At 32.8% G+C, this 27,692-nt stretch overlaps 3 protein-coding genes across 7 annotated transcripts; 2 read left to right on the top strand and 1 right to left on the bottom strand.

Annotated features, from left to right (window-relative positions):
• The first annotated feature begins 57 nt into the window (after nucleotides 1-57).
• Nucleotides 58-2,675, top strand: LOC8259840 (thiamine pyrophosphokinase 1). 2 transcript variants are annotated; one of them, XM_002523009.3, is made up of 6 exons: nucleotides 58-273; nucleotides 401-497; nucleotides 1,117-1,189; nucleotides 1,407-1,508; nucleotides 1,786-2,035; nucleotides 2,297-2,675. In XM_002523009.3, exons 1-6 carry the CDS (start codon nucleotides 141-143, stop codon nucleotides 2,413-2,415), a joined length of 774 nt encoding a protein of 257 aa, XP_002523055.1. In that variant the 5' UTR covers nucleotides 58-140; the 3' UTR covers nucleotides 2,416-2,675. The 2 variants fall into 2 exon arrangements, with proteins under 2 accessions (XP_002523055.1, XP_015577202.1); XM_015721716.2 differs by having other exon boundaries at nucleotides 104-273; nucleotides 396-497.
• A 484-nt stretch (nucleotides 2,676-3,159) lies between these two features.
• Nucleotides 3,160-13,507, bottom strand: LOC8265478. 4 transcript variants are annotated; one of them, XM_048379210.1, is made up of 27 exons: nucleotides 13,170-13,507; nucleotides 12,845-13,076; nucleotides 12,552-12,718; nucleotides 11,259-11,375; nucleotides 10,984-11,130; nucleotides 10,006-10,688; nucleotides 9,670-9,794; nucleotides 9,455-9,546; nucleotides 9,069-9,279; nucleotides 8,877-8,925; nucleotides 8,449-8,597; nucleotides 8,288-8,358; nucleotides 8,043-8,216; nucleotides 7,855-7,926; nucleotides 7,017-7,118; nucleotides 6,834-6,923; nucleotides 6,155-6,230; nucleotides 5,961-6,057; nucleotides 5,798-5,867; nucleotides 5,500-5,679; nucleotides 5,275-5,397; nucleotides 5,110-5,193; nucleotides 4,761-4,945; nucleotides 4,510-4,648; nucleotides 4,357-4,416; nucleotides 3,816-3,920; nucleotides 3,160-3,569 (listed from the first exon to the last, which is right to left on the bottom strand). In XM_048379210.1, exons 1-27 carry the CDS (start codon nucleotides 13,251-13,253, stop codon nucleotides 3,456-3,458), a joined length of 3,798 nt encoding a protein of 1,265 aa, XP_048235167.1. In that variant the 5' UTR covers nucleotides 13,254-13,507; the 3' UTR covers nucleotides 3,160-3,455. The 4 variants fall into 4 exon arrangements, with proteins under 4 accessions (XP_048235167.1, XP_048235175.1, XP_048235178.1 ...); XM_048379218.1 differs by having other exon boundaries at nucleotides 12,875-13,076; XM_048379221.1 differs by lacking the exons at nucleotides 12,845-13,076; nucleotides 13,170-13,507 and adding an exon at nucleotides 11,745-11,858.
• Nucleotides 13,508-23,123: 9,616 nt separating this feature from the next.
• Nucleotides 23,124-27,652, top strand: LOC8271758 (translocase of chloroplast 159, chloroplastic). The gene has a single exon (XM_048376252.1). It carries the CDS (start codon nucleotides 23,453-23,455, stop codon nucleotides 27,443-27,445), a length of 3,993 nt encoding a protein of 1,330 aa, XP_048232209.1. The 5' UTR covers nucleotides 23,124-23,452; the 3' UTR covers nucleotides 27,446-27,652.
• Nucleotides 27,653-27,692: the final 40 nt, after the last annotated feature.

Below are 27,692 nucleotides of genomic sequence, written 5' to 3'. Positions count from 1 at the left end.
TTAAAATATTGCAACCACCACTTCTCATTTCTTTTTTTTTTTTTTTTTTTAATGAGCAAACGGTCCCTTTTATTCAATTCATATCTGCTCTCACATTCAACGCAACAGCTAATACGAGAAGAACACAGCAGTAGCCAAACATGGAAGTTATGACCCATTCCTCCGCCTTCCTCCTTCCCACGATCTCCGACGACCACCATCCTTCACTTAACTACGCTCTAATCGTGCTTAACCAACACCTCCCTAAATTTACTCCTCTCATCTGGAAGCACGGTACTTATAGTATTTATTTCATTCTGTCCTTCCACCTCCCTCTCTTTTGTTCTAATCGTTTTCTAATATATCATTACTTGTTTGGTATTGTTTTTTCATTTGTTTTATTTGTTTATGCGTAGGACAGCAAAAATACGCGTGTGTGCAGATGGAGGCGCAAATCGCGTTTATGATGAAATGCCTCTGTTGTTTCCTCACGAAAACGCTCTTGATGTCCGACAGAGGTCTATTAGATTATCATTATTAATAATATTATTATTATTTCTTTTCTGTTTGGCTTTTAATTGGTTCTACTGCATTGGATGATTGGTTTAGTTAGTAAAATATTATAATTTTGGATTCTTTCTTGAATGAGAATTTTGATATTTAAAAATAAATTTAGATAATTAGAGGCTAAATCCATATGTATAGGAATTTTAGTTTTCTTAATTATGCTAATTTCCTATTGATTTATGTGGCAATTGATTGGAAATTCATGTGAAGTGAAAACTCATCAAACAATAATTACTTGTCTTAGAGTAGGCTTTGGATTGTGTCGATTGGTCTATATTAAAGTAAGAACAATTTCAGACAACGGAAAAGTAGTCCCTTTGGATCAAATTTGAACGCAGATGTTCAGTTTGGTGGAGGAGCATGTTTCCTTGTACTAATAAGAGAAACTGGTAGAGTTAATCTCTCTACATGTTGGCTTGTCGTTTTGTGGAGAAAAGAAATGAAGTCTTTGAAGGTCAAGCTCTTAAGTCACTGTTCTTATCTTAAACTCATTACTGAGCATCAACATGTTGTGCCAGCTGGAAGCCATCAGCTTGTAATAATACTTGCTGACCATTTAGTCTGTAACAGGTATAAACCAGATGTAATCAAGGGAGACCTGGATTCAGTCCGAAGAGAAGTACTGGATTTCTACGCCAGACTGGTAAGCTAAGCCTCTTGAACCATTCGTTTGATATTATGGGCAATGTTGGTTTTTGTGCTCACTTGTACCTAGAATGTCTACATAAATGTAGTTTCTTTTAGGAGTTAAAATCTTTGTTTGAATCTCTGGTTTTATATTTATTCTGTTTGGGCATGCATTTGTATACCTAATTTTCTAGTGCTGTACTTAGATATCTATGCTATCTCGGTAAACACAGGGAACCAAGGTGGTTGATGAATGTCATGATCAGGACACCACAGATTTACACAAGTGTGTTGCATATATTTGTGACATCACTCCGGACTTGGATAAATCTAGTGTAAGTTACATTCCATATATTAATATCTGAAGGTGTGTGCGTAAGCTTATCTATTTTGCAGTAAGCACAAACTCTATTTGTATTTCCTGGTTTCTTTGTTAAAATTTGTCTTTCATTTCCTCTGCAACACTATTTACCCTCGGGAACTTTAGTTTGGAACTTGTTACTTGTTGATAAGCAATCAACTTTGCCCAGATGTTCTGCAATCCAGCAAAATACTTACATTTATACATGTAATACCTGGTTGACGTTTTAACAGAGTTGTTTTAATTGGCAGCTTTGCATTCTTGTTGCTGGAGCACTTGGTGGCCGTTTTGACCATGAGGCTGGAAACCTTAATGTTCTTTATCGGTTCTCTACAATACGAGTAATCCTTTTATCTGATGACTGCCTCATCTACCTACTTCCAAGTACTCACTGTCATGAGATTTATATCCAATCTTCCATAGAGGGCCCACATTGTGGACTCATTCCCATAGGGAAGCCGTCTGGGAGTACCACAACCACTGGGCTCCAATGGGATCTCAGTAAGTATGTTGTATTGATTCTATTCTGGGGGTGCTGTCCTGTTAATTTGCTGGAAAAGGATGATCTGGAATCTAACTTGGTATTGGTGACGTAACAACCAGAGATCAAAGCATCATAGCTTCGTATCATCGCCTACTATATTCAAGTTTTACTTTTACATACATCGATGATGGATTTCTGGTCTATTTTGTTATGTGATTGTGACACGTTCTTGACAAGTATTCTGTTTTAATTTTATTTTTTTCATTTTCTTTTCTCAGCTGACATGGAGATGAGTTTTGGTGGTTTAATAAGCACGTCCAACATAGTTAAAGGAGGAAAAGTAACAGTGCGGTCCAGTTCAGATCTTCTGTGGACAATTTCCATTAAAAGGGCATAACGCGACTAACCAGCTGCAGAGCTATTCAGTAGCAGGTGCATCTTAGGTGGTTCTTCATGTGCATATTTAATTAGTTGTTTGAAAGAAATGATTTAAGCGGTGCTATCATTTTCCCCACGGTGACCAGGGATATCATTTTGTGTAAATTAGGCTTCTAAAATTTGTTATTATTATTATTCTTTTTTCGCCTTCACATGATAATCAAATCGGGTGGCAACTTTTGTTACTGTTGATTGTAATTACTATTATAATTGGTATCATCTTGTTCCCATTATGCAATAGAAAAGGGATCGGGAGACATCAGCATTCATGCGACAGCAATGATCCGTCTCGTCATCAATCTGTTTCATAGTTTACTTGTTTGTTTTTTCGTACTAGAAATTTTATGCATGAAAAGAAAATAAAAAAGACCTCCAAAAAGATACTAAAATCGAGAAAAGTATTGTGTTAGATATTCTGTGTATGCTTATATCGAATTGCTCCTTGGTAAATTAAATTTTAGGATCCATTTTCTGTTAGATGAATTATAAATAGACCCGACTCCAAATTATACTTTCTCAAAGCCTCGTCTTTCCATCCAAGACGTACGGAACCCTGTTGCCCGATTATCCACAGTGCAGTTATGCATATGCGGCCTATTTCTAGTTGCTATGCCCTGAATAACAAGAATAAACTGAAACCCAGAAAGCTTAAAAAGACAGAAATAGACTATGATTTATACTCACAAGGAGAGGAGGCAGAAACTAAACTAAGAATGCTGCTTATTTGATTGATCAAAATTAGCATGTACAGGCTAATGATAGGATACAAATAAGAAATTAATTTAAAAAGAAAAAAAAAAAAAAAGAAGTAAAAAAGAAGAGAGAACTTGAGAGGGCAAGTATGGTGAAATCAATGTCTACAGACTCAAAAACCTATGGTATAATACACAATGGAATCCCATAAAGAGCGGCGGCCCCACTATTCTATACTCTCACCTGTTGAGGTGATGAAGAATAAAACTAAAAACCATTGATTTTACTATACACAACATTATGCCTCTACATGAAGTAGCTGAGTGATTTCTTCTTTCTTGATCCACCTTCCCCATACAGATCATTCCATTGAAGGAGCTCATTCATATTTGTGGATTCTGATGACACACTTGCACACACCTGTAATAGTGTCAAAATTCGTTATTTGAAAATTACAGCTCTCAAGTGTTTCTCATCCATCATTGTGTTCTTAGAATACAGACAGATAAATTGACCTTCCACCATATTTGAAGCATCCAAATGATTGTATGACAAAGAAGAAACTAAAAAAAAAAAAAAAAGAAGAAAAGCACAACAGAAACAAAGCACAGCAGCATACACCAGAGTTTGCAATTATAATTATTCAAGTACGAAGAAGCACCATACCTGTTCATGTGCATATCTAAAATCCTCCATCTTAAGAGAACGGATGTCAGAACTGCTATACAATGTAGGTAAAGGTCTGTTCTCAGCCAAGGCCGAGGTTTTCTCCTGAAATTTTGTACAAAACACAATCAAGACATGCTCCCCACAGAAAAGAGCACATATATGCTCAGAGACTCCAACCAGTATAGGTGCATTTAAAAATCAACAAGAGAGCAATTATAAACTTCAAAACACTAGATCACTAGATTTATCTACAAAAAATCCCGTTGATTGCTGCAGGGCAACATATCAAGAACCATGTATCTAGTGATTATGAGTAATACAAGCTCTATGGCATGTAGTAGCTCCTCTCTTCAGAAAGTATTCCAAGAATTTAACCTTCTTCGCTTGCTAACAATTGAAGGGGAAGAAGTGTACGACTTGGGAGTAAAATTAGTAAGCTAGAGATCATATTCAAGAGTATCACTACAACAATTATAACAATTGCAGAACAAATATCAATGACATTATAACAATTGCATTTAGCCATTCATCAACTAACCTTCTTTTCTTTCTCCAATATCTCTCGGATGGGACAATGTGCTGCAGTCACGCATAGATTCTGGAAAAGGGTAGAAGAGATTCAGAGGATAACAAGAGTGGAAGTCAATAATGAACGAGTTGGGTGGGGCAAGGAAGGAAGATGAGAGCCAACCTTTAGATCACTTCCAGAATAACCTTCTGTCATATTAGCAACTGCTTCCAAATCAATATCAGGTGATAATTCCTCTTTGGCCAAGATAACCCTCAAAATTTTCTCTCTGTTAGGTGCGTCTGGCAGGTTGACCATCAATCTGCAAACACGAGTTGTGCAGGAAATTATAAAGATAGCTATTATTCCAAATTTACATTGTTCTTTTTTCTTCTTTTTCTCCAAGAAGGAAACAAACAGAGGAGATAGAACACCTCCGGGGAAGCCTCCTAATAACAGCCTCGTCAAGGTCAAAAGGCCTATTAGTGGCAGCTAGTACTAATACTCGTTCTTTATCCTTTGTACGTAGACCATCCCAGTTGACCATAAACTCATTCTTCATTTTCCGCATAGCCTCATGCTCACCTGGATTTTCACGTCTTCCCAGCATGCTATCAACCTAAAACAACAATCAAACAAACAATGAAGTTTTAATGGATATATAAAGAATAAAAAGATTTGTGAAACAACAGAAGACCAAAGTTATACAGTTGCATTTGTTGACATGTTCGAATTTTTTTTTTAAAAAGGCATGGACGCAGTGGGCAGAAGCATTGCACAAACCTCATCAACAAAAATGACACTTGGAGCAATTTTACTAGCTAGGGAGAATACTGCCTTCACGTACTTCTCTCCTTCACCAAACCACTGCAACAAATACATGTTATAAGATTTCAACAGAAAGCTCATACAATAATGTATACACCACATTACTTTCCAAACATATACCTTCGAAGTAATGCTCGACATAGATATGTTTATAAAGTTTGCACCAGCCTCGGTTGCAACTGCCTTAGCAAGCATTGTTTTCCCAGTACCAGGAGGCCCAAAAAGCAAGATTCCCTTACAAGGCTGTCAAGGGAGTAACATCTCTTAAGCAAATGGCACATCCACATGCATGTAAAAGGGGAAGGGAAAGAAAGTAGGGGGACAAATAATGTATATTGCAGCAACCTTAGTTAGCTGTCCTTTGCAGAAGAGTTCAGGCCTCTGTAGAGGGAGCATCACTAGTTCCTTCAACGTATCTTTCACATTCTCCAAGGCCCCAATGTCATCAAAGGTCACTCCAATGTCACTTGGAGGAATAACATCCGCCAAGAGTTTCTTCTCAAACTCATTCTCAGTGATTACGTCCTAAAAACTCTTAAATGTCAAACTTGATACCCGGTAAGGTATTATATTAGAAAATTAACATTTTGAACATTTGTTCATGCATGAACGATATTACCCCAGATAGAACTATGCAATTTACCTTCAATGATTTCTTCAAGCTCTTGTTTTCACTTTGTATACCCTGCAGGATGCCTAACCCATACTTAATGCTGCATGATTGAACATTAAAAGAACCGTAAGAAGAAAAGGTTAACAAACTGTTCACAGTGATGGATATATGTATAAAAGGAGAAAAAGATAACCTGTCAGTTGATATAACAAGTTTAGGATCTTTAACAGAGGCTTCAGAACAATGCATGAAGTGGTGGCTTAAAGCCCAACCTACTATTTTCTCTACACCTATTAAAGAAGTAAATGCTATAAGTCAGCACCGATATTATGAGCACTAATCATTCATAAAAAGATGATATAAATATTTGGGTCCAGGAACACTGACTTTCAGTTGTAAGGGCTTGATCTTTAATACAGAGAGCCTCAAGGTCAGGGCAATTCAGACCAACTCGGCTGAGAACCTAAATCCAATAAAAGATTTCAAGCACTTAGCGTAACAACTACAACAAAGACATAATTCCAAATAAAAAATAAAAGAGTATCAAGAAATGAAAAATTATTTCAAGGATAGGAAAAGAATTCAGAGACTTGACTTTGAGTCTACCTGACCTTTCAAGGTAAGAAATAAAATTATGAACAACTATCTGAACTACGATAATCCCAACCTTCAAAATGTAAGACTTCAATCAAATGACCAATCCAAATGTGAATCTTACACTTCAACCAAATCTCAGTTTGACTCAAACTCTAAGATGTGATCATTCACTTCCCACATGTCATGAAGTGTTGCAATTTGGACTCCCGTCTGACTACCAGTCAATGCTTACCGAACTGAAATTACCTATATGTCCAATAAAATATGAAAAACAGAAGCAACAAGTATACTCAATAATGTGCCTCTCATAGCTTCCGTTCTATCTTTTCTTACTTGATTTTATCAGTTTTCCTTTCTCTACACTGTCTTCACAATTCTCGAGATTTCTCTTTTTGGCCCTCACAACCATACTTGTGTAGAAAAGCTGAAACAAAATCAAGTTTAATGATCAGTCTGATGGTATACTAACCGCACAAATGCTAACAATGTTGGCCTGTGCCTTCAGAGTTTCAATATCACGCTCCAGCTGCTGCTTCCAGTCCAAAAGCAAGGCTTCATCCTGCCAAGATTCCCAGAAATGTAAGAAACTATAATTTAGATTAAACAAATACACACCAGAGATAATATCATAAATTAACTGCAGGCATAACACCTGAGGTAACTGTATTGTCACTTTGTTAGGAAAAAGCCGAGCCAGCTGCTTCATAGTTTTAGGAGTTTCCTTGCTCCTATCATGCAGTCTACTGAAGTTATCCTGAAGTAGAAGAAACACTTGCATCATTTTAACCACAGAAGGGCATAAAGTAACATCAATCGGCAAAAAGAAACCAGCACAAAAGCATCTAAATAAGAATAACCAGCACTATAACACTTCCATGAAATACCTATAATTAAAGACTATTACTATTTACATACCATTTAAAATTAGTCACTGCTGGAATGTCCAATAACATTTTTGTACATGATTACTACCAACCGTATGTAGAAATAACAATAACAATAACAATAATAATAACAATAATAATAATAATAATAATAAAATAAATAAAAAAACAAAGAAACGGGTAAATTTCCCTTTAAAACAGAGTAGTGCCATTCAATCGACCAGAGTTGCCTCACCATTCACCCCAACTGTAGGTTACTTTTCAAAAACCAATTAGTCAAAAGGACGCTAGACAGCACAATAGATTTTGAACTAGAAAGGAAAATAAAATCATGCCCATAATTAGGGTACCAAATGATAGAAGATACATGAAAAGAAAACCAAGCAAAATAACACTTATCTATACAGACTGAGTTGTGATGCAGTTTGTTACTAGCCTACTTAAATTTTGTGCAAATAGACAATCAATGACAATCAGGAGCTAAAAATACGTGGGGCAGAACATTAAATCCCACAACAATCATGGCACAACAATTAGTAATTAATTTGCAACAATAATGAATAGGGAAGATAATAACTAAAAACTACTTTTCAATGTTTAACATACCGGAAAAGCAAGATCCAGCAAAGCAGTATGGTTGCTACCAAACTTGGTAAACAGAAGACCACCAGGCTGAGACTAAAAATGATAAATAAAAGGTGTTGCATTAATATGTTAGAATATCGCATGAGTTCAAGCTCAAAAGGAAAACAAAGAATTACAGTACAAATAAAACACCAATATATGGTTGTTACCTTCTCCTTCCGATTGTCCAGCTGTGTATGTGAGCCAATCACAATAACTCTGTCAGGTAAATTTTCAAGCTTACTCCGTAACGCAGTGTACGAATCTTGATTCCCCGCCACAGATTTTTCTATGTCTTTCACAAACAATATCAAGGGGCCATTTTTACTTTCATTCAGAGCAACCTGTGAACATACAGAAATTTCACTCAGTGTTTTAGATTGATACAAAGAAACAGCAGGCAACCAGCAATTACCTCAAAGAGTTCATTAATAGCAAGCCTGTCAACATCTTCACCTCCAGCACCATCCAAGCGAAGAGTATTAGCTGCAGTATTAAGATATGGTGGATATAGTTGGTACAGAATCAATTCAAATCAATGAAGTACAGAATCTAGAAATGGTACAGGAAGAATACCAGCACAAAAGAAGCCATGGTCTTCTTCACAGAGACCACCGAGGTCATTGCCATCTGGGATAGACCTATCAAATCTAACCCCAATCTTTGAGGATCCGTTTTCTTCAAATGCAAGGACTACCTTGCCTCGAAAACCAACTGACGGGCCCCTTTAAAATAAATTAAGGGCAAAGACATTAAAACAAATATACATATATACAAAAATATATATAAACATCTATATATGTGTGTATGTGTATATGCATATATGCATGAACTTTATCGTTCAGTTAAAAAAATAGAGCAACACTTATGCAGAATCGTATGACACCACCAACTCTCGAGGCTCGTCCACTTGAGAGTTCAGCCATTAAAGTACAAAATCAACCAGGAATTAATTCAAATAACAAGAAATCTTTTTTCCATAAAAGATTAGACAAAAGAAGTACCTTAAAGGATGTTGCAGAGAAGGTAACCCCACAAACTTTACTCTATCACCTGCAAAGTTAAATATCGAGCCATCAATTCAAAGGTACCAGCTTAATAAAGGATAGGCACATAAATCCAACAAAATGTGGAGGTTAGGAAATTAACTAAGCATTGATATACATATAACACAGCAGCTACAGAAATATACATGCCTTCTTTAAATGTGTAGTTTTTGGATGATGCAGTAGAAGTTTCCGGCTTTGGCAGCCCCTGACAGCTTATAGCAGAGCCACCGGTAATATCAGCCTCAACACTGGAAGTCGGTTTCTTATAATGTGCCTGCACAGCTCGTTTGGCAAAAACAGATGCTCTTTCAGGTTTTGAACTTTCTTTCACAGAATCAGCTTCTTTGAGTGTTGAACCCTGAAATTATCAGAAAGCAGTATACAAGGAAGCTCAATAACCTAAGATAATTTCAGATTCAGTTATTAAAATAAGAAGCAACATGATCAAAAAATCAGGATTCAATTACTTGAGAAACAGCATAATATACACGAAACAAAATACTAAAACTCAATTAGACATTATTGAAGCTTACACCAGGCAATAGAAGAGAATCAATGATTAGCAGCCTAGCACTGATGTCTTTGGCAAGTGCCTTCACCAGGGTTTCCTGATATATTTCTGAACCTGAAAAAATTCCATCATGATAAGATTTATACTCAAACAAAAATAACTCGATCAAGAACTATCAAAACAAACAAATAAATCAAATCACACAGAAGTTTAGAAGCAAATTGTGGAAGAACCTACCCGCAGGACCAGATAATAATATGCGTGGGGAAACAGTAGGAAGATCAGATGAAAACTTCGGGACTTTTTTATCACACTTCAAATGAATGAATGCAGCACCTATCAAAACTTTCTTTGTCGTATCACTGCAGAAAGCTCAATGTCAGGAAAGGAAGAACTCAAAATCAAAATCTACATGTGGTAAGGATGCACCCCCAGAAAAATGCCAAAAATATTCAACATAAGAATTACCAAAAGCACAGCTTATAGATGAGACCAACTACAATGAAGAATATCAAGTGCATTGCTTAAAGGGTGAAGTGAAAGAAAATTAATAAATGAAAGAACAGAGTGCACCTTAAGTAATATGGAAAATGGTCAAATGAAATGTCAATGGTTTCAGGAGTTAGAATTCCCTGTTGTAAATTATCTTTATATGCTTGCCGTCTAGTGGACATCAGAATTGTCGGAGGATCTAGGTCCTTTAGGAGTTCCCTTATTTCCCTTTGCTCATCAAGTATTTTGGAAATGCTACCACTTAAATCAAATTCAGAAGAACCTGCAAGTATCCGAAAGAGTGGCCTTAATTCATAGGCCGATCCAGCAACTTTTCTGTTCCCTGTGTCTGTGGAAGCATCCAACCCAAGACTATCATTATTAGGGTTTTGACCAGTAGTATTAGAGGTTGGAACTATATTTTTATCCCCTGAAGTAGTGGCAGCCAGTTCGCCATTATTTGTGCTATCCTTCATGTCAACTTCTGGAATGCAATCATCGCGTGCTCCACACGCAGAAGGTACAGTAGAAATCTCAGTATTTTGCTGCATATCCTCACCTGCTTTGGCAGGAGGAGATAGAAGTGATATATCCTTTGGAAAACCAGATAAAGAAGCCAATATTGACGCTCCTGTAAAAGCTGATGGATCCCTGGATCGGGCCTCAAACTGAATCCCTTTTAATGGAGCACCTCGAGCTTCTAAGATATTTGCTGAAGGCACGCCTGGAGTACTTAAGCTGTCATTAGTAAGTTGCTGAAAAATCTAATGTTCCCATTAAGGAAATCATTGAACTTTCAAAGAGGTAAACAAGAATTAAGCAAAACTACATAAAGGATCGGTCATCAATTAACTGGATGGCAGCATCAGAATCTTCCTACCTTTTTCTTCCAAACATTTAAGCAAAATTACATATACCAGTCAATCATCATGAGACTGCAATTGAAGTAATCCTAAATTTTTCTTTCACACAACAGGGGGACATGCAACATACATTAAAATTATGAAGCACCCAAAAGAAAAGGTGCCAAAAGGCAGCACTGGACAGAAAAAAGGATACATAAGCATGTTTTCCTGAAGAACTAAAAACCACTTCATCTCCTCCATTTATCACTTTCATACCTGGTTTTGGTAATAGTTTACCATTTACTTGTACTGCTCCCTTACCCCCGGTTACCTCCAACAAAGCAGCTGTTGCACCTCCATTCTACATAGAACAATTATAAGAACTCTACCCCAAAAGGCAAAACCTTTTTTTAAGAACTTATAATGTCAATTATTCGAAAACTTTCGAGATGAAAACATTAAAGCAATACATAGTGCAGAGAGTAATACCTCTAGCTGTTTTAGTTTACATAAGGTGCCACTTATGGAAGGATCATTAAGCACTAAATCGCAATTACGGCTTTGACCAACAGTGAAAAGCGTACCACGCATTTCCTTATGAGGATACTGGGATAAATGAACCACAAAAGCATTAGAATATCAAAAACTTAGCTTATACACAGAATAGCAGTTCTAGCTCATAGAAGTGATCCATAAATGACAGCCAACCTATGAACTGGAGATTGTACAACATTCAATCCCAAAATAGATAATCACTAACCTTATTCAACAGACATTTGGAAAAAGAAATAAGCAAAAATACTCAGAGGATCTTTCACTCCCCTCTTTAAAACCTGTTGTTTAATCCAATCATCCCTAGCTAACAATAAATTGACAAGTTCAGGCCCCGCCCTAGACAGCAATTGGAGCCTCAAAAGACAAGCTTTCGAACAATTATCCAAACAGCTAATGTTCCACACATGGATGAGGCCTCACTTTACAACACTTAAATGCCTCATGATACAAAGTCCAAGCAACCTCCCAGCAATTTTCTCCCAACTGCAACAGTACCGAGAATATCATGTCTCAAGCAAAACAGGCATTCATAACCTGCATGAAACGTCACGCCCAATCACGAAAAGAAGATGCCAACTCACATTAAGAATCTTTTCTTAATCTCACAATATTTAGGTATCTCATCTAGCATTCTCAATTCCTATCCTCTAAAATTTCAACTGCGAATAATGAGGCAGACAAGTGAAACATTGCCTTGAAAACTGGAGGAAGTGCGACACAAGGCTTATAATTGTGAAAGAAGTGTCTACAACCTCACACAGAGGTTCTTTATCAGTGTCCATGCTCTGTAGTCTTCTTCATAAGGTCTTCACAAATAAAGACAATAAAATACAAAAGGTTTAAAAGGGAATATCAGTCGCCCATATTTTCCAGCATCTCCTCAAACCACTTCCTATAGACAAACCTTACTAGCCAATGGCTAATAATTGCAAAGACTGAGGGACATCGTGTCCAAACCATAACAAATAAAAAACCAAACAGTTTCACCAGTTACAGACCGATAGGGAACACAAACTTCCAGAAACTACTTAATTTAACAAATTCCTATTAGCAAACCAGAAATGAGAACAAGAAGAAGATTCAAGGACCTATGAGAAGTTCTAAAGAAAATAATATTTTATCATGTTTCACTTAAATTTACTCCGATTGGTTATGTCCCAACAATTTTTGTAAATTTACAAACTCCGCACACCAAAAAACAAACATGAACAGGTAAAACTAACCCACCTGAGAGCACTGTGAAAGCAACTTGCCCCATGCAGCCTTATCATTGGGTTTAGCAGATTTCATTGCAGCAGATTTTGAAGGTGCAGATTTAACTGAGCGCTTCTTCGCCCGAGTCAGAGCAACATCAATGGTCTTAGATATCTCACTATTCATAGCAGTAGTTTCACCTAAAACCCATCACCAATTAAACCAAAAACCTCAAAATAAAACCAAAAAGCACCAATCTTTATTTTCAAATGAAAAAGAACAGTACATGCAAACCAAGAATCAGGTAAAGTTAAGATCTTTATTACCTAAAGGCAAAGGTGACACCAAACCCTCACCTTCAGCATCAACAGATTTCTCAGAATCAGCAACAAGACCAGGTTTTGAAGCCACTGTTACTTCCGGATCAGAAGATTCCAATTCATGTTCTCGATGTACTTCCTCCGATTCCTTTACCGGACTCAAAGTCTCGATCGGCACGTCCACCGTTTCATCATTCGTCGATGAAGATGCCTCCGCCGCCGCCGCCGCCGCCGCCCCCTAGGGTTACACAATAAGAAAATCAAAGTAGAATAAAAACTTCAAAAATTTTAAAGCCTAACTTGAAAGACCGAGAGATAATCATATATATACCTTGGATCTTTTGGAAGCAGAAGGGGGAGGAGAGGAGGGCGGAGGTCGCTTGCCGGAAGATGAGCTGCGTCTAGTTTCAACCATGGTTTCTTTTTCTTGGTCGGAGTTAGAACGGTGACCGGTGATCTAACGAGAGATATTAAGAGCCTGTTTGGTTGGTTGGTTGACAGAGGAAAACAGAAAAAGAGGCAGGAAGAAGGTAGAATGATTGAAGAGGAAATCAGTTGTGATTTATGATGGATTTTATCTCTATTGTTATTATTGTTAATATATATAATTATAAACTATTAAATCTTTTTTCTTTTGTTCACAGAGAGAGATGGAGACGGAGAGAGAGAAAAGGCTGGAAGACACATAATTTGGTTTTGTTTGGTTTGTTTTGGTGAAATTTGTATGAATGTGAATTTGGGGTGCAATTTCTCATGAATTTTGTTTTTACTCATTACTTTTTTCTCCATAATTATTATATTCTTTAATATAAACTTTATATTAAATTTCATCTTAAACTTTTTATTTTAAAAGAAATATCAATGTTCTTTAGTAACATTTTTCTCAAAATAAAAAAGATCTTAATAACATTTGTGTACTTATTTTATTAAAATTTTTAACAAGAAAATCTGATTTCTTATACAAGGATGTGAAATCTAAAAGTTAAGTCTTATTTGCATGTCTAAACATAGGCAATATTTCTTATTTTGAACATGTTATTTTTATTTTTTTTACATATTATGTGGGATTAAGATTTATAAAACATTCATTAGTTTATAGGGATTTTAAAGAATGATTTATCTCAATTACAATATTTAAATATGATAGTCTCAATAATCAAAAATCTTATGAAATTTTATTATTTTTAATCAATTTTTTAAAAGTTATCAATTTAATTAATAGTCAATTGAATATCGTTTTAGCTTAATTTAGTTATTTGTCAAAATTAAGCAACATAAACAATGATATCAACAGCTAATTAAAAAATGATAAATTTCACATTATTTGCACACGTTACTTATAATGAATTTCTATTTCCTAAATAGCATTTGTGTTACCATTTATATTGTTTTATTTTGACCAACAACTCAACTTGACTAAAATTATATTCAATTGATTAAATTATGGCTAAATAATTTTTTTAAATTAATTGGTCAAATAAGAAACTTTCGCAAAGAATTATATTTTTTAGACTATTATACCCAAATTTTAACTTTCATAATTATCTTTTATAAATTTTCCTATATTTGAATGGTAAGAAAATCACAAATGCAAATAATTAGGTAAAGTTTGACTCAAATTTAGGTTAAAAATTCAAAAATTCTATATTTTATTTAGCAGTTTCTGATATAAAATGAAATATCTTACAATCTATATTTTAAATTAATTTCTTTTATGTCTTTCAATATAAATAAAAATATATTAATGGCTACTTAAAAACAAAATTAAAATATTTTTAAATAACAAAAATGTTTGTTGCAATATCTAATTACAGTTGACTATGTTGCAAATTTTGAAAATAAAATTAATGAATATGGTAATGTAAATCTAATAAACTGAAATATCCTTTTAAAAAGAAATGGAAATTATTAAAAGATGCCTTATTTTATTATTAAAAGTACAAATTATATTTTTACTTAATACCTTCAAAGTATAACTATAGTATGAAATGTTGTTTATAGAAAAACGATTTGTTTTTAGAGTATTCAAAGTCGATTTTTTAATAATTAATATATTTAATGAATCAAAAAATTACTAAATAATAAAAATATCAATTTATTAAAAATTATTAAGAATTAAAATTATAAAATAGTATAAAACTAATCTATTTAAAATAAATTACACACATTAATTTAAAAAGAAATTATTATATAAAATAAAGAAAAAGCATTGACTTTAAATTTCATATTAATTAGATATTTGGAGATAAAAAAATTATTTAAAAAAAAAAGAAAGTATACAGTCACTAATTTAGCATTTTGCTTCATGCTTATAGCTAATAGATAATTAGTTTATTATTGGATTCATAGATGAATGAAAATAATTTAACTTATTAAAACTATAATTATTAATACGTTTAAAGTTAAAATTGATTAATTTTGAGAATCTACTTTTAAGATAATATTTAAATGGTAACTTATTTTTAATAAAATAATACTCAACATAGTGAAAGACGTAATTTATGTGCATATGATTTTTTTTTTAAATATATGAAAAATCTAACAATCGTATAATGTACAATAAGAAAGTAGAAAAATAAATCAATTTTAAACTGATTAACAAATAAAATTTAATGTCAAAATCTTTAAATTTCAAGAGAAAAAAATTATAAATTATTATATTTTGAAGCATATTTAAAAACTTAAAATTCACAAATTAATTATACTAAATAAAATAAAGAAAATCTATTATAATTTTAACAGTAACTTATTTGTCATATAGTCAATAGAATTTGAGGATAATTTTAGAATTAAAAAAAAAAAAAAGGAATAGGATAGAATTTCTCATTCAGTAAAATGAGAGATTTGTTCCTAAGTGGGTCCTTAAGATTTATTATTTTAATGAATTTTAATAAAGTTAAATAATAAATAGATATTATCCATCAAACAATACATTAAATCTAAATCTACGATTTAATAAAACTTATAAAACCAGACATTCCATAGAATTATTTGCCCAATAGAGCCAAATTGCATCGAGTGATTAAAACTAATAATTAAATAAAAGGAGAGGAAAACTGCGGCCTCTAAAGTAACTTAACTTTTAAGTAATATACGAACGCCGACAGGGAGACTAGTTGTGGAGTGTGGCGTGCACGTGGGAGAAAAGAACGGACGGTTGGTTGAGTCGGGCAGTCGCAGGGCACCGGAGTGGCTAAGTGGTCGACGTGGTGAATGGTTTTTTATAATCTGAAAAGGCTAAGCAAAATGGGAGACATAATAGGTTGATGTCAGGTCAGAGCGGTGCAGTGTTACCCTACAGAAACAGTAATATATGCACCCGCTTTGACCACTTTCCAAACTCTTTTCTTTTTTCTTTTTAGCATCCAAATACTTAATGGATAATTCTTATTGGGTTTTATGGGTGGGAATGTGAAATAAAATGGTCAAACTGTGCTTCCTACAATTATTATTTAACCGCTAAAAAAATAAACTGCTGAATTTATTTTATTGTTTTTCAGGAAAAGCTTAAATAATCCGCTCTCAATTTTTCCACCTCTCTCAAACTCAACGGCTGTATACTAAATCTGAATCAATTTTATTTAAATAACTTAACTAATGGATTTCGTTAAAATTATTGATTGGATATATGTAATTATATAATATCAAATCTATAAATAATATATATTCATTTTTAAAATCTAAATTCTCTTTACATGTTGTACATATACAATTTTTATTTTGACACGTGTACTTGATATGTATATTTATTTTTCATACGTGGAAAAGTAGTTAGGTTGCTATTATTTTTAAAATATTATTAATTAATATTGAATATTAAATTTTTTTATTAAATTGTATCTATCAACTTGATTTTATAATTGAAATAATAATAACAGTTATATAACGTACGGATAAATGATTAGTATATACTTCAAATTAGTTAAGAAATTAACAAATTAAAGAACAAAAACATAGGATAAAAGTAGATTTTCTCATAAATGTAGAAAGAAAAAAATAAAAATATTATATAAAAGTCAATAAGAACTTAGGGATATATTAAAGGTATAAAATTAAAATAAATAATTTAAGAATACATTAAAGATATAAAATTTATTTCACTAAAAATATTAAATAAAAAAGCTTATCAATTTAAATAAAATTTTTAAGTTAGCTATTTTGACTTAAGATTTTAGATAGTTTTTAACTTTTAAGTTGGATTCAAATAATGTTGTCAAAACTATTTTAAGAATAATAAATATAAAAAATATTGAATATTTGATTTTAAATAATAAATTTAATTATTAAATACTTTCAAATTTCATAAATATCTAAATGCCGATATTATATAAAACCATACGTCTTATTATTTATTTGCAGTTCAAGAAAGAAATGATGTTTGTAGTTGAAGAAAGTCTTAATTTTAAGGCTATATTAAATACAAAAAGTATACATATGTGTTTAGTATGAATAAATGAAATTATTGGGTAGCTTGTTTGGTTGTTTTTTTTTTTTTCAGAGTTCTTTTTTTCTTTTAGAGTTCTTGAGACATAATTAAAATAAAATAAATAAATTTTGATACTTTTAGTCAATAAAATAAAATATTACGGAAAATTCATTTAATATAGCTGATCAAATAATCAATAGGGAATTTATGATATCTGTTGGGTAGCTTGCTTTGATCTTTTTGGACCAACTAAAATATTAATTGAAGTCAAAACTTTGCAATTTGTATAACGGATAGAGAGACAAAGGTATATAATTGCCACCAAATAATGCCCAACAAAAAGGCATGTGCAACTAATAAAACTCCATTTGTTGTGTATGCGGATTGCAATTTAGGTACTAAGGAGAGGAAATCCAAAAAGAATAAAATAAATAAGAAGTGAAGTTTTTTATATTTATCGTGAAAATGTAAATAAGAGAATTTAGACCCGAAACTTTTCACTCTCAAGAGCAAACGCCTTTACCATTTACCATTTGAGTTAAGTGTTAGATATGTATGTTATTTTATTTTATTTATTTATTTTTCCTGTATAATTTTATTTTATTTTATTTTAAAAGAAATAGTTCAATATTTTAGAAATTTTTAAGAAGAATTTAAAAAATGAGACAAACGATACTTTCTCCTTTTAGTACTAAAAATAACTATTTGATCTCTAATATTAAAAATAAATCTCAAAAGAACTATAACGATGAGTTTATTCAGCTAAACTTACAATCTAAATAAGTCATAGACTATATTGAGTTCGTCAATTGCTATGATTTTTATATTTCTCTTCATCCATCTATTCAAACTTGTATTTGTGGACTTGCTTAATTGGGTGCTCAAATAAAAGTTTTATCTTTTTAATATTTAAAAATAACAGTTTTGAAGTCCAATTTATTTTATTAAATCTAAAAATAAAATCTGGTTGTCTCCTCGTTTTGGAAGAGGTTAAATCTATTTGGTCTATAATAAAAATTGTGAACCAATTTATTAATAAAGTTGAATTGTTTATATTTGGCCCAATGGACAAATCCAAGAATTTATTCTTTCTATATATATAATTATATATATAGTAGTAATTTATTTATACTGATAGACAATATTGATAATTTTATGATTTTAAAATTTTTATTTAAAGTATCCTATTTTTATTATATATATTATAAAAAAATAACTGTACAAGTATTTAATATTTATATTTTATTTTAATAATTTCAAAATATAATAGTCATAAAAATAATAAATAATAATAATGTAATAACTATCAAATAAATTAATGATATTATATAAATTTTAATTTTTTATTATATTTAGCTATCAATTTATTCTAATAAATATTTAATTATATCATTTTATTCGATAGTATTTAGTATTATTATTTTATTTTATTAATATTCAATGTCATAATAAATTATTATATAATCACATTAAAATCACATATTATTTTTTATTATAAATTTTATGGATTTTTTTAGTTAGTATTTTTATATTTGTTTCATTTTCGTTAAAAATAGAAAAGGCTAAAATCTGAAAATCTCGATAATTTACATAGTAAAAATTATCGTCTTATATTAGTAAAAGACATGCACTTTTATAGTCATTAATTAGCATATCGTTTGAATAGTAATTTTTTTCGGTCAATTCATAAGAAATTTAGAAATTAAGAATGCAATGCATCAAATTTACTTATTTATTTTCTTTTTACCTAGTTGTTTTGACAATTATCTTTAATTGGTTTGATTTCATGCTAATATAATTTTCTTCAAGTTTTCATGCATGGAACGAAGGAACTAACTAAAATAGGTCATTCAGATTTGAAGAATGATACTTATCAAATGACTGTAGTTTGTTTTAGTAAAGTCTCATTTTCACTATAAAAAAAAAACATTTAAATTAAATTATACTCTTGTAACGTTACAAATTATTACAAGTTTATTTTTTTACATTACCGCTTGATTTCTTCTTCAATAATGGTATTAATATTTAGTAAAGCATAATTAAGCTTTTGTTTTGGCTGTGTGTAAAGGTCAATCACATGCAACTTTGTGAATCACTTTTTAATTTCTTTTTATAATAAAGTTGTTAATCATTGGCATGTTTACGTGGGTCTAATCTATTTAATTATGAGGTGGCAACCAAAACTATGCGATTAGAGAAATTAAAAGCGGGTTGACCAAACCAATTATGAAAAAGTCTCATGAAGGAATGGCTGAAGAGAACATGTCGTTCAGAAAAAAGGATTTTGATTGGAGTTGAGTTGACTGCATATAGGCCGTTGGATCTATTGCTTTTGCACCTCCCATCCTCGTTTTTATCGTATTTTCCTTATTGAAACTTCATTCGGTTTGATAATGTTTGTGTGAGATTCTCGCCATTTAAAATTCTTTTTCTTTTTTCTTTTCTCAGTAAGGAAAAAAAGAAAATTTCGAGGACTGAAAAATGGCTAAGGATTAGTCTTTCTAAAATGAATAATTTAATACATTATAGCATACAAAAATTCTATGCTATGCTTAATTGAAATTTATTAATAAATTTATTTTATTTTAAAAAATATGAAATAAAAAATAATAAAATTGAAAAAAATATTTTAGTATTATGAAATATATTGACAATTTAAAGTGAAATTTATTTAAAAATTTTATTTATTTTATTATAATTTAATTTAGATATATAATTAATTTTATATAAATTTAATTATATAAAATTTTAATTTAAAAGCACATTAATTTGAAAATAATTTCAATCAATTTTATAGATTTCAACCGAACATAAATTAGATAGATGTAATTTATTATCAAATATCTTACTCTTTTATATGATGGCAATATAAAACTCTAACAATACTAGAAAGTTGAAATAATGTTCAACTTATAAATTAAACTAATTCTTTTAAAAATTAAATAAAAATATTTATTTTATATATTAATCGTATAAAAATTTAGAAATTAAAGTGGTTTTTTTTTTTGTGAAAATAATATTTTCTTTTGATTTTATAAAGTACATAACTCATATATGATAGTTACAAAATCTAATGATTATATTAGTTGTTTTGTTATTCTTATCTCTCAATAAAGTCTACCAAAATGTTTAAGAATGCTACTTAAATGGCAAGATAAATTACAATTGGCAATACCACTCTTATTTGAGAAATTATATAGTGAATTCAATAATTTAATACAAATTTTAATTTTATTAATGTTATATTAGATTAAGAATATTTAAAAAATTATACGATGAGTAAGTACATTTTTTTTAATTTCACATATATTAAGTAGTTTTTAATTTTACACATATGCTCTCTCGATGTATAAATATAAATATAAATAATGTTTTTAGCAGCTTTTCTTTTTCTAATTGGTTAGAGTACGTTACCTTTTAATTAGTTTATTATTTTAATTAAATGTCTTATGGAATTTAAAGCTGAGAAAATATATTTCCCCCTTATTATATTTTGCTCGCGTCTCATTCGGCTCTATGAATTTGAGAAAAAAATAGAGAAAAGCTAAGGCTGCCTAAATATTTATTAGCCGACACCCATTATGCAATCAATTTGCAAAGGCAATGGGCCCCCAAAGGTCAACAGCTAAAGTTTAATAGGTCCGGCCTATTATATCAGCCCAGTTGTAACTCTGTTCTTCTGTATTCAATCTACGAACCTGCTGTGAAACTCGGCTCGTGGGATATCCTAAAAAGCTGCGCTGCTTTTTACTTTAAAAAAAATAAAATAAAATCGGCACGTGTGATTATTAAGGCCATCCACACCACTTCTGTATACAGTCACTTGAAATTGTCTTCAGCGTGATTACTTTTGACATTTGAATTTTTCCGGGAATATGGAGAGAGATTATGTTACTTAAGTGCTAGGTAAGTAGAATTCAATTTTCCAAATACGGAGGCAGTGTTTTACTTAGAGTACTTTTAATAATTCTTTTTATTTTTTAAAAAATATAATTTATATAATAAATAACATTTTAAAAATATTTATAATATTTTATTTAAATCTAATCATTTTATATATTTTATATTTTTTTATTTATATAAGCATTAATAATATATATTTTTTAATTTTTACTAATAAAAAATAGAAATTACAGATATCAATTAACCAAGTGCATTTATTAAATAAAAAAATAAAAAATAAGGCTTAACCCTCCATATTTTAAAGGCAAAATTAATTTTCTATTTTATATTTAAGTAATAAATAGTGCATTAGAGTATTCCAATTGTGCTCTTTATTTTAAATAGTTTAAATTTTATAATAAAAAATATCTTAAGAAATATTTATATACAAAAAATAAAATATTTATCGAAGTCCAATAATTTTTTTATATTTTATTATTTAAAGTAAAGTTAGATTCTTTATATTTGAAAAGCAAAATCAACTTTCTACTTAATATCTAATGAATAAATGATGCATTAGAGCACTCTAATAGTGTTTTTTATTTTAAATAGCTTAATTTTATAATAAATAATATCTTAAAAAATATTTAAATATAAAAAATAAAATATTTATCGAAGTCCAATAATTTTTTACATTTTATTATTTATCTTGCTTTTATTTTCACAAACATTAATGACTTTAATCTTTATTTTATTTTTAAAATTTTTATCTATAAAAAAATAAAAATTATAAATATCAGTTAATCATGTGCATAAAAAATTGTAATGTATTTATTAAATATAAAGCAGATAGTGAAGTTTGGTTCTCCATATATAGAGAACTAAATAGACTCTCTGTATTATATTTTAAGAAATAAAGAGTGAATTAGAGTGTTATTTTAGATTATGACTCTTTAAAATAAAGAGTGTCACATGCGTAAAGAGTGCATTGAAAATGCTCTTAGAGTGTTATTTTATTATATAATTATTTAAAATAAAGAATTTGACATTTATAAACAGTGAATTAAAAATACTTGTACAAACTATGTAAGTATAATTTTCTTAGTTAAATATACAAACCGATTAACTTATCTCTTCACTTAAATATCTAAAAAAATTAATATTTATTTTGTTACAGATATTACTAGCTTTTAAAATATAAAACAAAGTAATAAAGTTAAAAATTTAAATTATATTACCAAATAATTTTAATTTTCAATTTTAAAAAATATTTTTTTTATAAATTCAACCTCTCAACAAGTATTCATACTGGACAAAGTGTGTGAATGGAAGTATTATTAGGGCAATTGAATTGAAGTAATAGTACTGGGGGAGTGTGTAAAATAAAATAATTGAACAAGTTGAAGAAAAAGTTAACAGTTGGCCATCACTGAACTGAAAAGTACTTCAAATATGTTTGGATACATACAGAAAGATAATTTGAGATGAGAAGCAGCAAATTGTGGCCAACCATTTTAGATGACAAGGTAGAGGGAGTAAATGGAACCACGTACTGGCCAAGAGGCAACAAAAGGTATACATCCAAACAAAACTTAACCCAATCGCTAAGTCTATCCTTAAAATCCAGCCAAATAAGAGCCAAATCCGCAGGTCAGTACTCAAAAACACTTTGTAGAATTTCACAAGCAGAAGATATTCCTGGATGCTCACGAAACCCTAATTGATAGCATCAACACTCTCAGCCGTTGGATATAGGCTTGTTTGTTTATTCATTAGAAATGCATAACCAGAAATGTTTACGGTAATACATCAACATATATAGATTGTATTCAAAATATCGTTAGTTATTCTTTTTCTTTATCGGAAAATTTAAGATGTTAATCGGATAATATCTATCTATAAGAATATAAATTAAGTAATTTCATGACGTTGCTATGAAATTTTCCGATCTCTTGGGCTCGGCGATTGCGACGGGATATTCCTCTAAATTCCAATTAAACACAATCAACCTTTCACTAATCTTCAGCATCACAGAAAAAAAGAAAAGAATCTGATAACTGAGAGAAAAGAAATATCAGCGATTTTCAAGAGGCCCAAAAGAAGAAAACCGAAAAGCCCAGCTTGACAAAAACCCATTCCGCACGGCTGCTAAAAGAGTCCTGAAAAAATACACAAACACTTACCTTATCTTCCTCCTTTTTTCTCTGTTGCTCTCTACTCTCACACACCCACCCACCTCTGTATTCAAAACCCCATCCAGTTACCCCCTTCTCAAAAACCAATCCAAAAACCCTAAAAATCTCCATATGGATTCCAAGGCTTCTGCACCAGAAACGGCGTCGCTTGTCGTTAATTCACCAGGTTCTCCGTCTTCTTCTTCTTCTTCCTTTTCTTCTTCTTCTTCTTCTTCATCAGATGATTCAATTATTGAGAATTCAGTTAAGAATCGTGACTTAGAAGTTGATAATATTTTTATTAATGATATAAATAACGGTGGTGGTGGTGGGAGTAGCGATGGGGGTTTTGTGAGCGGCGAAGAGGATTTTGACACCGAGACGCAGAGGGCATTTGTAGGCGAGGAAACCCTCCATAAACCTCGTGTTTCTGGTTCGTCTTTTGTTGACCCTGTGGAATTTCCGGCATTGAAAGTATCGCCTAATGATGACGATGACGATGAAAATGTTGCAGAGAAATTAAAGGTTGGAGCTTTGGAGGAGACTGAATTGGGAAAGGGTGAGGATAATAATAGTAAGGGTTTAAAGATGAGTTGGGCTGAGATTGTGATTAATAAAGGAAAGGAGGTTTTGGTAGGAACGGGTGAGACAGCGGATAACTACTCCGCCGAGAACGAGAAAAGTGAGGTTTCTGGTGGCGAGGAGGTTGAGAGGAGTGACACTCTGGGCAGTGAAAATGAAAAACTTGACACTGGGACTTCAGAACCAAATTTTGAAGCTGATAATGGTGAGAAGTTTACTACTAGTGGAGGGGACTCAGTTGTGGAGGCTGTACATGTTGATACGTCAGAGTCAGGAGTGGTTTTTGTTGGAGGTGTGGAGGAAAGTAAGGATTCTGAAACTAAAGAAGACGAGGTTTTAGCTGATGGTAGTGTACCCCTGAATAATGGTTTTGATAAGATTAGCAGGGACGTTGAAGGACCAGGTGACGTGGATATCAAATCTGAAAAGAATGTTGAAGCTGTAACTGATTTTAGTACTGAACCTGCAGAAATGGAGTGTAATGGAAAGGAAATTGATGTTTCTGGCGTTGTAGAGGGTGTAACTCCAGCCATTAATGGTGCTGTCACAAAAGAGAGTTTGGATATGATGGAAGTTAGTGTTGAAAAGAATGAACCTAATGAGACAATTGACAAAGAATTGGAGTTAGAGACGGATAAAGGAATCAAACAGATTGAGCCTGCAGTTGAGACAGCTATTGATGTATCAGATGCTATGGCTAATTATCAAGTAGATGGAGGGAATGGAGATGAAACTATGGCAATTAATTCTAATTCAGAAATCCCACAAACACATGTTGCTGATGGTACAAGCAATGCAATAAAAGAATTGGAAGATGAAGTCTTTTGCGGGCATGATGTACCTGAATCTGCAGAATTAGGTGCTGTTACAAGTAGGGAAGTTGAATTAGAGGCTGAAAATGAAGAAGAGAATCTCGGAGGTGGAGACGACGAGAACAAAGGATCAGTTACAGATGGAGAGAATGAAGGTATGATTTTTGGAAGCTCTGAAGCTGCCAGACAGTTCTTGGAGGAGTTGGAGAGAGGATCAGGTATTGGTGCTCATGATGGTGCAGAGAGTTCTCATGATCATTCAGAGAGAATTGATGGTCAAATTGTGACAGACTCGGATGAAGAAGTAGATACTGATGAGGAAGGTGAGGGGAAGGAGTTGTTTGATTCTGCTGCCTTGGCAGCTCTCCTGAAAGCAGCAACTAGTGCTGGCTCAGAAGGTGGCACTGTCACTGTGACCTCTCAAGATGGGTCAAGGCTCTTCTCTGTAGAGCGACCTGCAGGTTTGGGATCCTCTCTCCGACCTGTGAAGCCGGCCACACGGTCAAATCGTCCTAATCTTTTTACTTCTTCCAGTCTCACACCTGGAGGCGACTCAGATAGCAGCTTGAGTGAAGAAGACAAAAATAAACTGGAAAAGTTGCAGCAAATAAGGGTGAAATTTTTGAGGCTTGTTCACCGACTTGGCCATTCCCCGGAAGAATCAATTGCAGCACAGGTTCTATACCGTTTGGCCCTTGTTGCAGGGAGGCAAACCAATCAAGTGTTTAGTCTTGATGCTGCAAAGAGGACAGCTTTGCAGCTTGAAGCGGAGGGGAAGGAAGATTTGGAGTTTTCTCTGAACATACTGGTTCTTGGGAAAGCAGGGGTGGGCAAAAGTGCTACAATAAATTCTATTTTTGGCGAAGAGAAGTCCCCAATCCATGCATTTGAACCTGCCACTAATTCTGTTAAAGAAATAACGGGTCTGGTTGATGGAATTAAGATCAGAGTAATTGATTGTCCAGGTCTGAAGTCATCTGGGTCAGAACAAGGATTAAACCGCAAGCTCTTGTCTTCCGTAAAGAAGTTCATGAAAAAATGTCCCCCAGATATTGTCCTCTATGTTGACCGACTTGACACCCAAACTAGGGATCTTAATGATCTTCCACTGTTGAGATCTATCACTAGTTCTCTTGGTTCATCGATCTGGCGAAATGCTGTAGTTACTTTGACCCATGCTGCTTCAGCGCCTCCGGATGGACCTTCTGGTTCCCCTTTGAGCTATGAAGTGTTTGTTGCTCAACGCTCCCATGTTGTTCAGCAGTCTATTGGTCAAGCAGTTGGTGATTTACGTTTGATGAATCCAAGTTTAATGAATCCTGTATCTCTTGTAGAGAATCATTCCTCTTGTCGTAAAAATAGAGATGGACAAAAGGTGCTCCCTAATGGTCAAACCTGGAGACCTCAGTTACTGATGTTGTGCTACTCTATGAAGATCTTATCTGAAGCAAGTTCTCTCTCAAAGCCTCAAGATCCATTTGACCACAGGAAGCTTTTTGGTTTCCGCTCTCGATCACCTCCCCTCCCATATTTGTTGTCTTGGTTGTTGCAGTCCCGTTCACATCCTAAACTCTCCAGTGACCAAGGGGTTGATAATGTTGATTCAGATGTTGACTTGGCTGACTTGTCTGATTCTGATGATGAAGAAGAAGAGGATGAGTATGACCAGCTCCCACCATTTAAGCCTCTTAGGAAAAATCAGCTTGCTAAGCTTAGCAAGGAGCAGAAGAAAGCATATTTTGAGGAGTATGATTACCGTGTGAAGCTCCTCCAGAAAAAGCAATGGAGAGAAGAGCTGAGGAGAATGAGAGAAATCAGGAAGAAAGGAAAGGCACCTGTGGATGAATATGGTTACAATGAAGAAGATGTTGATCCTGAAAATGGAGCTCCAGCTGCTGTGCCTGTTCCGTTACCTGATATGGTCTTGCCACCTTCATTTGATGGTGATAATCCTGCTTACAGGTACCGGTTTCTGGAACCAACTTCACAGTTTCTTGCAAGGCCAGTTCTCGACACCCATGGTTGGGACCATGATTGTGGGTATGATGGTGTCAATGTTGAACATAGTCTAGCTATTGTTAATAGATTCCCAGCAACAGTTGCTGTTCAAGTAACAAAGGATAAGAAAGAGTTCAGCGTACATTTGGACTCTTCCGTATCTGCCAAGCATGGGGACAAGGGATCGAGTATGGCTGGCTTTGATATTCAAAATGTTGGGAAGCAACTTGCCTACATCTTCAGAGGTGAGACAAAATTCAAAAACTTCAAGATGAACAAGACAGCAGCTGGGGTGTCCGTTACATTTTTGGGGCAAAATGTGGCCAGTGGTTTCAAACTTGAGGATCAGATTGCACTTGGAAAGCGCCTGATGCTGGTTGGTAGCACTGGGACAGTCCTTTCTCAGGGTGATTCAGCATATGGAGCCAATTTGGAAGTGAGGCTAAGGGAAGCAGATTATCCAATTGGACAGGATCAGTCTTCTCTGGGCCTGTCTTTAGTGAAGTGGAGAGGAGACTTGGCACTGGGGGCCAACCTTCAGTCTCAGTTTTCGATTGGACGAAATTCTAAGATAGCTGTTCGTGCAGGATTGAACAACAAGATGAGCGGACAACTTACAGTTCGAACAAGCAGCTCTGATCAGCTTCAGATTGCACTTGTGGGTCTTCTTCCGATTGCAATGTCAATCTATAAAAGCCTTCGGCCAGGGGTTAGTGAGAGCTATATGTACTAGATCCCTTTTCATTTTTGTTTTAATGCCATCAGCATGATAGATTTAGATGATATGTTGAGCTTTGATTAGCTTTCCAATAATGCTGAATTTTCTTTCTATGTAGAACTTATTGCTATTATGAGATTTTCATGTTATATTGCGTGATGAAATGTATTAAATATGAGATGGATTCATTGGATGATCATTTAATGATTCCATTGTGCTTTAGCAGATTTGTTAGGTTAAGTGGCGCTACTGCTATTGCAAT

This window comes from Ricinus communis, chromosome 1 (assembly GCF_019578655.1).
Source record: "Ricinus communis isolate WT05 ecotype wild-type chromosome 1, ASM1957865v1, whole genome shotgun sequence".
Taxonomy (NCBI): Eukaryota; Viridiplantae; Streptophyta; class Magnoliopsida; order Malpighiales; family Euphorbiaceae; genus Ricinus; species Ricinus communis.
The sequence above is the reverse complement of the archived record's forward strand: the minus strand, read 5'-3'. Positions and strand labels throughout refer to the sequence as shown.